The sequence below is a fragment of the Antrostomus carolinensis genome, unplaced genomic scaffold (genome assembly GCF_000700745.2).
Source record: "Antrostomus carolinensis isolate BGI_N321 unplaced genomic scaffold, ASM70074v2 scaffold11522, whole genome shotgun sequence".
Lineage (NCBI taxonomy): Eukaryota > Metazoa > Chordata > Aves > Caprimulgiformes > Caprimulgidae > Antrostomus > Antrostomus carolinensis.
Window position 1 is genome coordinate 13182 of NW_010300186.1, and position 13817 is coordinate 26998.

At 38.3% G+C, this 13817-nt stretch overlaps 1 protein-coding gene across 1 annotated transcript; it reads right to left on the reverse strand.

The window, feature by feature from the left end:
• Nucleotides 1-1549: 1549 nt before the first annotated feature.
• On the reverse strand, nucleotides 1550-11698 carry LOC114818338 (ephrin type-A receptor 6-like; the record flags this gene model as incomplete). The annotated part of the gene is made up of 3 exons (XM_029083767.1): nucleotides 1550-1699; nucleotides 3958-4151; nucleotides 11549-11698. Coding segments are annotated over 3 exons (494 nt in total), but the record flags the coding sequence as incomplete, so codon positions are not given.
• Between the last annotated feature and the right edge of the window lie 2119 nt (nucleotides 11699-13817).

The following is a 13817-nucleotide window of genomic DNA, read 5'->3' on the forward strand; positions in this document are numbered from 1 at the left end:
AATTATTTGAGTTGATATTCACTGTGGAAGAAATGGAAGTAACTCTCATGCTAGAACGTTTATGGAGTACTTGTCAGAGGATCTGTCTGAAGTTGAAGTGACTGCAGGAGAGGTTATAGGACAAACTGAAAAAACAAGCAACAACGCACCTCCAGAACAGGAGTCAAGAGTTATTTAGTCAAGAGTTTTAAGAGTTCAAGGACGAAGTAGTGGAATTACTAACAGGGATGTGAGAGAGGAAGGTTTCAGCTCTGTTACACTTGCTTAAAAATTTCTTGGTGCCTGAGGCCTGGAGAGTGGTGCCGGGCAAAATAAAAGGTTTGCAGGGGAGATCTGGGGAACTACAGACCTGTGAGCTTGAAATCATTACAGGGCATTATAGAAACTACAGTAGAGAATTATTGGATGCTTGGATAAATTATCTCCTTGAATCACTATGGTTTTTGCAAAGAGAAGTCTTGTTTTATAAAATTATATGTTTCCAGTGGGGGAGTCAGCATACATATGGAGGAAGGTGATTCACTTGATACACCCTATTTGGATTTCCAAAAGCTTTAGAGAAGATTCCTCATCAAAGCTTAAGCTTTTTAAGGAAAATAAGGAGCTATGGAATAAGAAGATCTTTGCGTGACTTAAAATAGTTGAAAGACAGAAGGGTAGGAGTAAGATGTCAGGTTTTACAATGTAGTCATCAATGGAAATCTGCAGGAAACTGAGATAACGTCGAACATTACTGTTTAACAAATCAGTAAATGGTCTGGAAAAACAGGTGAGAGCAGAAGTGAAAAAGTCAGTGGGTGAGACTGAATTGTTCAGGGCAGTAAGGGACAGGGCCGGCTGTGAAGAGCTTTAGAAGGATCTTATAAGGCTAAATGACTACGCTATAAAGCAGCAGATTAAATTCAACATAGGTGGATGTAAAGTGATACACATGGGAGAAAATCAGTCCTAACTTCACATGTAGAATTACTGAGTCTTAACTGACCATTGCCATTATTAATACAGATAGTGTCAGCATCAAATAAAAAATTAGGAGTGATTGGGAAGGGAATAGAGAACAAAATAGATAGTATCATTATGCTACCATAGTAATCCCTAGTTTGCCTAAACCCTTATACCCTTAAGCAGTGTTGTCATTTCAGACATGACAGAGGGGATTCAGAGACAGCTGAAGAAGGGCAGCAAGGTGTGGAACAACTTCCTTGTGAGGACTGACATAGGCTTGATGATTTTCACAGCAAAGTAAGAAAAGATTTTTGCCACTGATTTCAGTGGTCTAGATCAAAACTGATTCCCCAAGAAACAGTTAAGGATGTTCCCTGCCTGACCTTTAGCAGCATTTGGTATGGTCACAGAATTAAACTGTCAGATTTGGGTCTCTTAATCACATCTTTCTCCTGCATTGTTTTGGTAAAAAACTGTATTTGTCTTTTATTAGCTTAAAGGAAATGAAAGCACTGTTCCATACATCACGATAATTACATTACTGCAGCACCCAAAGAAATTCAGATTGATTAGTCACTGTAGGGATAATAGATTACATACTTACTCAATACTCATTCTTGAAACCATATCCAAAGTTGTGAAACCTGCTGCCATGAAGTTATTTTTATACTGACCCATTTTTATGGAGTCTAGCCAGTCACTGACTGAAACAAACAAAGGATATTCTGGAACTTCACCAGGTGAATCTGGCATTCTGTAAAAACAAAATGCAAAGGTTACCAAAGCAGTACAAGACTCAATTTACTTTGGGAGACATTGCTTTTATGAAAGGAAGGAATGAGAGAGAAGCCTGAGCTGTAAAGGTCAGTTCTTAACTGCAGATCTCTTTAACCCATTGTCTAAAACTTGCAGATCTTGTTAGTCTGTCAAGCTGCACTACCTAAACTAGACATTTTTTTTTTAAAGCACTGCAGCTCAGCAACAAACTGAGGAACAGACCTCTCCCACTGCTCTTATTTTTGTTCCCACAGAGCATTTCCTTCTGGATCTTGTATGTTCAGGATGATAATAATTTGTAAATACAGTAGTCAAAGTAGAGTAAAATAAACCAAATCTTAACATGAGATCTAATTTTAAAATGTTAAAACACCGCAAGAAGATTTTTACATTTATCTACAAAAAACCCCCAAATGGTTCCTTACTGCTATACCATTATAGAATGGGAATACATTGATTACAGTGTTCAAACCTAAAACTAACTCTAAAAGAAGCAAAAATAATAACATTTTATATCTTTGATTTTACATAGCATTATGTAGATTAAAGATGGAAAGAAAAAAAGATTCCAATTTTGGGGCATATATTTCCAGTCTTCTGTTGTGTACCTCACTGGTGAGGACCCACAACTTCCATTGACTTTGTACATTTTGTGTAGAGAAACTGCAGGAACAGAATGTAGGAAAAAAACACACTTGTTGTTTATAAATGCTTTATGATAGCCTTTAGGAGAAAGATATCATTTATTTAAAATTGAAATTTAGACAGCAAAAGCCAACCAACATTAACTGATGGAACATGACTTATGTATAATGTAGGAAGCAACACACCTTGGTATCTTAACTTACTGAGTTTAAACCACACATATTCAAATACAGTAAACACACTGATTTTCATTCATATCATCAAAATTATAGAGATAAACCAAAGGACAGGAGAACACTGTTAAGTACAAACCTCAATTAAAGATCTACCAAGGTCCCTTCCAACCTGAATTACTCTATGATTGTACTATTCTATAGAATAACTGCTGACCTCGTAACAGTAACACAATAATCATTCAGACTGACTGCATCAAGCTTTCCCAAACAAATGGAAAAACTTTCCCAAGCAGGTGAGCTCAGTAGGAGCTTGACTGCAGGAAAACAGGCATTGAGTTTTTAGATCTTAAGTAATGTTTTAAAATAAGAACAAATAAAAATGCATTATTCTGATGCTAAATAAAGTGACCTGGGTACAAGTAGCAAGTCATATATATATTTCTATGCACACACACACACAGAGACCACTAACTCCAGTGCATGGGCATTAAATCCCACAAGTCTCACTAGATTAAATGGCTGTAGCCCTAACTTTAGGTTTTCCTAGTAACCTCTCCATTCAACCTTTCCCACAGCAAGATATCAGCCTCAGTCTTTGCCTTGTTGCTCAGCCCTTCTCCAAATCATATAAAAACTCCTCTTAACCCACTGAAAGACTCACCCAGGCCTTAAGAACCCCTTATAAATCCAGGGGGTTTCTATGTAAGCACCTTTATCTTAAGGTGAATTTCATCTAACGAAGAGAGTGAGGCCACCTGGACCTTCACTGTTTTCAGCTGATATCCAGGGACAGCTTAATACAAAAACTGACAAATCTGTCCACCACAGCCTTGCTTTTCCTGTGGCTGCATTAATTTCTGTAATATTATTAATGGAAAAAACTTTGGGCAACAGTATCAAGAATTTGTTGTGGAATGGTAATGCCATAATCTCTTATTTGGTCACTGTTGCCATTCTTCTGCAGATAAATAAAGATTTAACAAGCTAAGACACAACTGCTTTCTGCAGGAAATTACTCCAAGGCAGTTCAGAAATTGCTTGAGCACTGTCAGATGGAGAGACAGGCTGTTGAATAGAGAAAAAAATTACAAAGAGAAAATAAGCACACAGGAGAAGCACAAAAAACCAAAAAGAACAAAGAGATTCAGAAAGATTAAGGATAGACAGTGCACAAACAGAGCTCAGACAAAAAAAAAAAGGAAAAATACCTAATATAACCTGCATGACGTGAGAAAAATAATCCTTATGCAACAGTTTAGTAACAATAAACCAAACTCTAAAAGAGAATTAAAGTTATTTGAATTTGTGAATTCAGAACTTTATGGCTCTCCCCCACCCCTACTTAATGCCCTAAAACATCTAATGATAGCCACCATGCGTTATAAAAGAACAAAAATACCAAAAAGAGGCTTACACAAGTATGTCCTCCACGAGGGTATGAAGGGTGCTGGGATTGCGGATCAGTTTGTCTAGGAAGCTGACAATGTCACTAAATTTTGGACGGTGGTTCCTCTCCTTTTGCCAGCAGTGAAGCATTAGTTGGTGAAGAGAAGCTGGGCAGCCCATGGGAGCTGGAAGCCTGTAGCCTTCTTCAATAGACAGTATAACCTAAAGAAATACAATGCATTTGAGTTAAATGCTGAAAGGACAGTGTAACGTTTACAATTAGCAATAACAATTAACAGCAGAGCCACCCTCACTTTATGCATTTCCAGGGCTTCACTCAAGGAATCAGGACTGGCAGGAGTGTGACCAGAGGAGATGCAAAGTATTTTGTAGGCACATGAAACACAGTAGGCACTTTTTTAGTGCACATCCTCTTCAAAGAAAGAAAGAAAAGAGGAGGAGAAGAAAGAACTAACCATTATCACTGTTGTTTTCATCTGCCTGCAGGTCGATGTTGTACTGAATGGGGTCACAGGGCCACAAGCCAACCTCGTACGGCCACTGCATACTGGGATGCTCTTATATTTGCGTCCTGACAAAGTGTTAGTGTGGAGCAATGTCACGATACAATCAAGCACTACAAATACACATGGCAGCACCTGGAAAATTTACTTGGTGATAATATCTTTCTGCTGATCATTAGAGTATGATTAATTAGGTCCCACACACTGAGTTACAACAAAGCACAACATTACTTTGCACAGCCTATTGCAGAAACCTGGATGTCCAAGTTGTTTGTGACTAAACAAAAGTTAATAAAATGATGGTGTTACCATATACCCTGAAGTGAGTAAAACTGTCAGATTCAGATGTGGAAAATGTGTTTGGTCAGGATTTGGAAAGAAAGAGATGTGATGTCACGGATAAATCACATGTATGAAAAATTACATTTGATCAGAGTAGAAGGCTTGATCAGAGAAGGGAGGCTTATTTTTAGTTACATTGGTAACAAAACATTGTCTGAAAAGAACATTAGGAGCCCTGCATGATGGAAAGTAACAAAAGTAGGTAAGGTCCATGAAAAGCTGGCTGGATTCATTCCATGTAAGGTTTAAAAAATAAGAGGCAAAGTTAAATTCTGAAATGAGTGGTGGTAGCAGTGGGGATGATGACAGAAATTACATAGTCAGGATTTCTTGTATGTAAAAGAATGGAAAGATATTAAGTGCCTGATCAAAAACAAAGCTAGGAAAAAAGATCAACCCTACCATGCTCAAATAGCCCTTCCACAAAAAAAATCCATCCAATGCTAAATGTTCTCTAAAATACAAATGATTGTACACAATATTTATAACAACACAGTGCACTTATGAGAAACATACCTACTGCATTTATACCCACTCTGCTTTAAGGAGACATTGATCATTTTCACACAGATGTATGGACGTGCTGCAGGCATATTAATGCAGCTGGAAGGGGGTACATTAAACTGCTTACAGCAAATCAATGTTTTATAGCAGTAGCTGTAGCTTCAATGCATTCAATTGTATTATCCTGGAATATATCCCCATTCTCTTTTTGAATTCTGAATTAATGTTGTTGGCTCCATTTAGCAATGCCTAATGCTTATGCTGCAAGCATTATGCAAATACAGAAGAATAATGAAGCTGCATTAGGACCTTAGCTCCCCTTCATGGCACGGTAGAGAATGGAACAAGACTCTTGTAGCTGTACACAGCTGGGTGTTGGAGTTTTATAAAATGAGGTGACTTGGTCCTATAGCATATAGCCTTAACCTTGAGTGGGGACACCTCTCTACGTTACTCCTTGAGGGTGAGAGATTCCTTGCTGCACCAGATCCTCAGTAAGTGGGTAACAGCATGCTAAACTGCAAAATCTTAGTTAAGTGATACAAAGGATTGATTGCCCATATATATATATAATCCTTTAGTTATAAACCATTGATGAAGTCTGGGACTAGGACTGAATCTAGCTGCACCTAGACTCCTCTCTGAGAAAGAGTTTAGAAAGCAGAGGGGTCCTTTCCAAAACCTTATGACTCAATGTGAGGGTCCCCCTGACAGTTTTGTCTGACCCTGTCCTCTCTGCAGTAAACAATCAAGTGAACCTCGCCAGCGAGTCCTGTTAAATGAATGTCACATTAACCTCTGAACTTTGATAGTTCACTATTTTATGTCAATAAATATATTATTACATCTCTCTTTTAAGTGAAGTCCATAACTCACTCTGACTCTCTACCCATGACAGGGAATTGGATTTGCACGGGGTAAGTTTCAGACCCATCGGCAACAGCGCTGGGAAGCACAGGCTGCTCCAGAGGCACCACTGTTTGCCATAGGGGTCTCTGAATTTAACGTGCCTGTGAGCACTGACAGATCAGATACGTGCAGACAGGACTGGCCACGCACATCCAGAGGTGATATCTAGCAGTAAGTGATATGATAATCCTTCCACCCACCTTTCTGGCTACTTGTTTATTTCCCTGGGATTTATTTCAGTGGTCCAAAATCCAGGCTGCCAAAATGGCTGCTATAGGAAAAAATACCCTCAGGCTGACAGAGGAATATTTCCTCTAAACCCGTGTCTCCTAACGATGGATATGCCCCCAGATTGCTCCTGTTGCAGGCTCAGGATGGGTGAAATTCAACCCCATGTGCAGGAAATTTTATTCACAAAACTGTCAAAAATATGGATCTCAAGCAGTCTGTCCAAAGTGGCTTCATAAAACACAGGTGTTTGTTACAGTGTGGGCTGTTGATCCTTGTCCCTGAAGTGGCAATCTTTAGCAGCCCAGAAATGCAGACATCATAATCTTTACTTTTAATTGTACCTGTTGCAAATAATTAATTTCTGAAAGGCATTTTGTTTTTAAATCAAAGGAAAAGGAAAAGCTTCTCTACTTTTATGAGACAGCATTCACTCCACACAATAGAGAGCTGATGAGGTTTTTCTGAAATAACGTATTCAGGACAAAAACCAAAAGCAACTACAATTTCCCAGACATTTTATTTTCTCTGACACACTCTATTTTACTACATCTTTGAAAAAGAAGTTACAGTGCATTTGGTTTCCTCTCTTGTTCAAAAGGAACATTTCAGTATGAAGAGAAATGCCAGCTGCTACTGAGATAATTATAATTTCTCATTAATACCATCACTTTTTAAAAATAAACTGAACATATTGCCTCATTAGTATCCCTTGTGAGGCAACTATTATTTTTAGAGTCTAAGAAGCTAAGGATGTGATAAGTGTCTAATACTGCAATGGGAATCAAGTCTCAAAGGAAGAATTAGAGCTTTTTAGTTCCTTATTCTGTACTCCTGCTTTGCTACTTGCATAGCACCTATCTCTGAACAGAGGAACTAAATATCCATATACCTAAAAGGGAAGAAGGATTACATTTTTCTTGGTAATATGTGATTAGATATTATATAAGAAGAAGCACCACATTAATCGTGAAAGGGCCTAAATGTTTGTTTCTACAAGAATGATACAGCAACAGTGCTAGCAATCAGGGTAACTCTCCACACTGGCAAATCAATGTCCCAGCTATTTCAAGCCAAAAGAATAGGAACATGAGCTTAGTTTCTATACGTATGAAGCCCCGAGTCTGCTAACAGAAAGGCTGATTTCTGCTCTCTAGGTCTGGTTTTGTGACAAACACTTCATGGCTATGAAAAGGAGGAAAATATACAAATATTCTGAGCTGCAATCAAATAATAAGAAAGAGGCTGTAGGTTTCTTTTCAGAGATGAGTGTTTAGAAAGTCTTGTGGGTCAGCATTAAGGTCAGTAAAATGGGAAGGATGTATTTTTACAAGTAAATCTTTTGTCAGGGGAGAATATAAACTATAGGGGAAAGGGAATATTTTTTAAAGTTAATTAGTTATTTCTGTGCCTTTTAATAGTTAGGCTTTTATGTTTATAAAGAGGCTATTCTTTTATGTATTATAGTACACAGATGATATTAAACACTGGAGTTTGTTAAATACATTTTATCATTTTTGTTTGATGGTAGACATAGCTGGAAAGGTCAAAGACAGAGTTAATATTAAATATTAATTATGATACCAAAATTATCTGAAAAATGTTTTATGGACTTCTACGTAAAATTTATGTATGTTTAGTTTCAAAATAATTTGCAACTGGCAAAAATGGCATCTGAAAATTAAGCTGTAATCATTCTGATAGTTTTGTTATTAACAGTAACATAGATTTTTGCTTTTGAAAGGTAACTGACAGATTTTTTAATGAGACTGAGACAGAAGAAAGTCCAGAGGGACATTGTCCCTGTGTCCTGCTGACATCTGAAAAATCTACCAGGAGGGAGAGGCAGCTGCTCATGCCTCATGGTACAGGTGCCTGCCAAGTGTTTTGATATCTGTGGGTTGAAAGAACTATATTAGGGTAAGTTATTTTTACTATTACAAGAAACTTCCATAAGTGTACAGACTTGCATTCTTTTTGCTACAGTAGTTTTCTTGCATATTGATTACAATCCATTAAATATTCCTTTTTAAAAAAACCAAAAAACAAACCCCTCCTGTAGTTCTGCAACATGCACTGATTTATACAGTGGCCTCTAACAGGTGTCCCAGTAGACTTCACTCACAGCTGCTCTACAAACCAAATGCATTGAATATAAATCTTCCTTTCCTCACATGAGCATTAGCAAGCCAGGCTCTTAGCACAATCTGTTCATCAGTACACTAGTTTCCTTGGAAAGTTCAATATCTTAGCTAATGTTTATTAATTAAGCAATAAGACATGACAGACTGTGCAGCAGCCCTAATTAATGGACACCTCTGGTGCCTGCCACACATCTAAGAAGTGCATTAATCAGCACCAACACAGGTCTGAAGTGACTTACCACAATAATAAAATGGTTATTTACTTAAACAAGAACATTTCTCAAAGTTAGCAACATTTTTAAACCTCTACAATATACTACATACAGTATTAAAAAATTTATGAGAGACATTTTCAAACTCAGTTGCCTAGAGTTCAGCTTCCAAATCCCTGTTTAGGAATTTGCAGGGGATAAGCAGAGGACACTAGATTTGCAGGGGCATTGGGTCTCTCTGGGTTGCACTGACCTGATGGGTACTCGCAAACAGCTGTAATTCCTGAAAATCAGATTGGGTTTATTTAGGTGAGAGGTATCAGTGTAACACTTGTTTTTGTGTTAGCTCAGACTCTCTGCTAACGCAAGACCTGTGCTGGCTCCTCATGATTTGACTGCTGTAACTGAGAGGTCAGACAAGAGACTCTTGGTAGACTGAGTTCAGCCCCTACTGTTCATCTGACTGCAGATGTGTTCACATGGTAAACAGGCACCGCGTCAGAGAGTGCTGAATTCGCTTCCCCTACCAGTGCCTCCCGTTGGGTAAGGCTGGGCATATCATTGGCTTCTCTGTTATGCATGTAAGAAATGAACATTTCACTGGCAGCCACCCAAAACATCACTCACTTCGCCATGGTCTGAGAAAGTGAATTAATTTCCCAAAGTTCTTTAATTAGAAAAGCAATTTGTAAGATGGAATGTGAAAAAAATAGACCCAGCTCTGTGAAGCTGGAAAACTTACGGTACTTTACAAAAAACCCACTCAATTCAATATTTTTTTTGTATTGCTAACTAGAGAGAAACATTTTATTATGATCAAAACACAAAGTGTTGTAATAGTTTATGTTGCCAGGTACTTTGCTGTAGCAGAACCTCTGACTGTACTTATGCAAGACCTTCTCAACAGTTGTTTGCATAATGTGTCTTTTATGAATCTGTTTAGTACGTGCCCCTCTCTGTTACTTTCTCTGCCATATGTACAGTATCACTGACCTTTGGGAAAGTCCTATTATTTCTGCAAAATAAGCTCCTGTGAATTCAGGGTAATTTATTGTACTAAAACATATGTCCCAATAGCCAGCAAAGTAAGCTTTACGGTACATCTAATAACTTGAAATTTCCCAGTGACATTTGGAGTCACTAAATGTATTTAGAAGGTCACAGGTACTCACTGTTAACATTTGGGCGCTGAAAGCCTGTGAGTAGGGCTCCAGAGAAAAGGCTCCAGTCCTTTGTGCTGCGTGCTGCTGAACTGCAGGGAGAGCCCCCAGGAGTCAGCATCATTATTCTGTATTAAGATACTTGTATTTTGAATGTAGGAGCAATTAAACGCTGCTGTCCTCGTGCTGTAGCAGAATAATTAGTATACTCTAAGTGGAGAGGTTGCTTTCTGAATTCTCACCACTGGCATGGCCATAGGTTGTGATGGAGGGGAAGAGAACAGGCTGAAGGCAACACAGCAGGGAGCTGAGCTGCTGGCAGGTAGATGTGTGGAGGAGGGATGGAGACTGTAGGCATTGTCAGGGGAGAAGGATGTACAGGAGAGGTGGTCTAATTCCAAAGACTAAACTCACAAGAGAAATGCTGGAGAGAACTAGGATTATAGTGCTGGTGAGGCTGTAGAGTACAAATCTAAAGGGAATAAGGCTTTATTAGTTCTGCTAGTCTTTTCTGAGTGGTTTGGTTGGGTTTTTTTCTTTTCTTCCCGAAACACTGTGAAATGATGTTTTTTAAATGAAAGTCTCTCTCAGATCCTTATCCCCAAATGACTGATCAACCCTAACAAGCAACTAGACTTGAACAGCTGAATAACTTAGCAACAATATAAAAAGAGCCATCTGGGAAAAGTTGTCAACTCTTCAGAACCAAAACAAAGGTATTCTAGGCACATACATGAGAGAGGTTAAGATGGGTTGACTGATATTCTGCATTTTGACACACAGACTGATGGCTGGTGTGAAGACTGAATATACCAGTTTGAGCTGTCATGGGGATCCATCAAACAAGAGAATTAGTGAAAATTTAAATTGTAGTGGAGAAAAAGGCGTTCCCCCTTTCCCATGCTTCATTTTCTAGGACAAGCCTTCAATTTTACTAGAAGCAAACGTAGGTTTTTTAATAGAAAGGCTTATTTGGCCACAACTTTCACAAAAAAAAAGTCAGAAGAAAACATAACTTTGTGATGAAGGACTATTGTCCTGCACTGTGGTTAAGCCTATACAGAGTTTTTAAGGAAAACAGAATACATTTAATTCTTAGAAAGAAGAATTAGCAACTACATTTCTCATGGAAGCTTAACTTTCAGAACTTAACCATGTATGCCCATTGAAGGGTACTGTCAGACAGTACTGCAGATAATGGGACTACTTTATCATCAGAGTACTTCCAGTATTCCCTCAAGTTTTGATTTATAGCTTGACTGAGAACTGCATCAACTTGCATATCTGATGCAGATTCCCAGGGATTTGGGTGAAATCCATATATAGTCAGCATCAGAACCTCACAAGCTGGCTACGACTCTTCGTAGTATGTCTTTATTCCACAGGAGGAAGCTAGTCAAGGTTTCAGTTATAGAGGGACACTTCTTCAGGTTTCATAAGTTAACTCTCCCATGGAAGTTCATAGAGTTATGCAGATTTAAATAAATTGAGGTTCCAGTCTAGAAAGTGAATGAGAAAGCAAAGCAGGGCAGGGAGTGACAATCATTTTCAAGGAACATTTCAACAACCCACAAATTAGCCTTTGGCAGTACTTACATCCTGGTTGGACATCTCCCAGTACGGTCTCTCACCGTAGGACATCACCTCCCACATTACAATCCCATAGCTCCACGCGTCACTTGCCGAAGAGAACTTCCGATAAGCTATAGCTTCAGGAGCAGTCCACCTTATGGGGATTTTTCCACCCTGGAAAATATGTTGACAACTTCTCAATATGACCAGAATACAGAACAGCAAAGGTTTAAAAGAAAAGAAAACAAAAGGAATCCTGGATGCTGAGGTTCTACATTCTGCCTTCTGTCAATTTGCTTTGTCAATTTGCTTTGTCAATTTGCTGCAAGTGAAAAGGAAGAAATATACCTTCTTCAGAATTTGAGAAAAAATTGGTTTCATTTGTAACCTAATTCACTAAAACCAGCACTTTGTGAAAAAACAGAAAATCTCAGTTCAAAGAACAGAAAGCATTTTAGATGACTCATGTTTGTTCAGAGTCATATAATTAGTCAGAAGATGCCTTTTGACTGAAAATATCCCAAGCCTGAAATTCCTATTGACATTTAATTGCCATTTAATTAACATTGACATTTAATCTTTTTTCTTAAATGAAATAGAAAGCTCTATTGCAAAATGGAGCACTGAAAGCACTTAATAAAATTGTGCAAGCAGAAAGGAAACTGTAGCCTTTCTATTATTCTTTACTCTTGATAATCTCTTTAAATTTTTGTTGTTCCCTTTAAATATCCAGGTAAACAGCAAACCAAGTGTGTTTCTAAAACATGCTTCCTTAGGATATTGAATAGTTTCATTCTGCAGCTTTCAACTTAAAATCCAAGTGCTACCACAAAAAAAAGTAAATCTGTAAGAATTCAATCAACAAACCTGACTTACTCTTTACAAGATCACAGTATACACTATTTTTCTCTGATATTAGTAGTTTATACCATTGAACCTGGTCTATTCTCCCATAAATAGTTTATGTATGAAAACTATTTTCCCTCTTAACAACTATGTATTTCTTTCCCAGATACATTTCTCTTTTCAAAAGTATACATTTATTATCATTCTCCACATAACTTTACATAAGTAGAGAGAGAAAGCAGGATGCTTAAGGTGCCACTAGATGGTAGAAGGAGGCAATCAGTAGAGCCGAGCTCACAGCAGTAGTTGCTTTCAACAAGCAGTAATAGATTCTGCTCAGTGTTGTAATTATTTCTGTCAGAAACAAAAGAAGAAATGAACTAGAACATCCATTTGGCAATTGAAGAGAAGCCACAATTAAAAACAAGTATGTAAATCTCTCTTAATTTGCTTTGCATATATTAAAAATTGTCTGCTTCTTGTTGACGCTTGACTTCAACTGACTAAGAACATGCTTGTTCTACCAAAAAGTGTTCAGAGGCAAAGCTCTGTGTCTGTGGTGATGTGCCAGTAAGCTAACCTCTCATCACCGAGTCCCACCTGCTGATGAAACATGTACAGTTAACATTTATGTTGTGTGATGGTTCAGATGACCTTTCTACGACAATACATTTTTTGCAGCTGCTTTTTAAAAGCCTCTGTTTTAAAAGCCTTTTTTTTAAAAAAAAAGCCTTCAAAAGCCTTTGCTTTGCCAGTTGTGGCTGAATTCAGTGGCAAACCACCTACTGATTTTAGTAGTAGTAAGGTAAAGGTAATACTTTATTTTGTATTTTTTTCTCCAAACATCCCCTATCCCCTTTTCTTGATCCAGGAACTTGGTGGCTGGATCACTCCTCTGGCACGTCAGAGGTGCAAAGAACTTTATGCCCCACCTGCTGCCATCTCTGAGCCTGCCCCAGCCAGCACTGCTGGGTGTGATGCTCCTAGTTCCTTCCTGGTACAGCTCTTCCACTTGGGAACCATGGGTATGAGGATGGAGATATAGGATGACAAAGAGATTTGTGATAGGACATTCTCCAAGGAAAGACCAGGCTAACTTCTTGTCTCTTCCTCAGGGAATATTTAAACCTTCTAAAGAATTTGGGTAAGAGCATTTGGTGTTTGATCTCATGGGCCAGTTGCAATGGTGTTAGGGTGGGATATGTGAGTCCAAGCTCCCTGAGACAGCGCAAGATTTAGATATTCAGTTCCTCAGATGTATACTACACACTGAGCTGTCCAACCAAACGACGTGTCCTCTGAGAAACAGACAGTTTTAGGGTCTAACTGCAGACTGTAGTTCAAAATATCTCCTCACACCACAGAGTTATGGGCCTCATCCTTTCTACTGGATCAGGTTTAGTCCTTTATTTTTAAACATTTTATTGCCAAACTGATGTAATTCCAT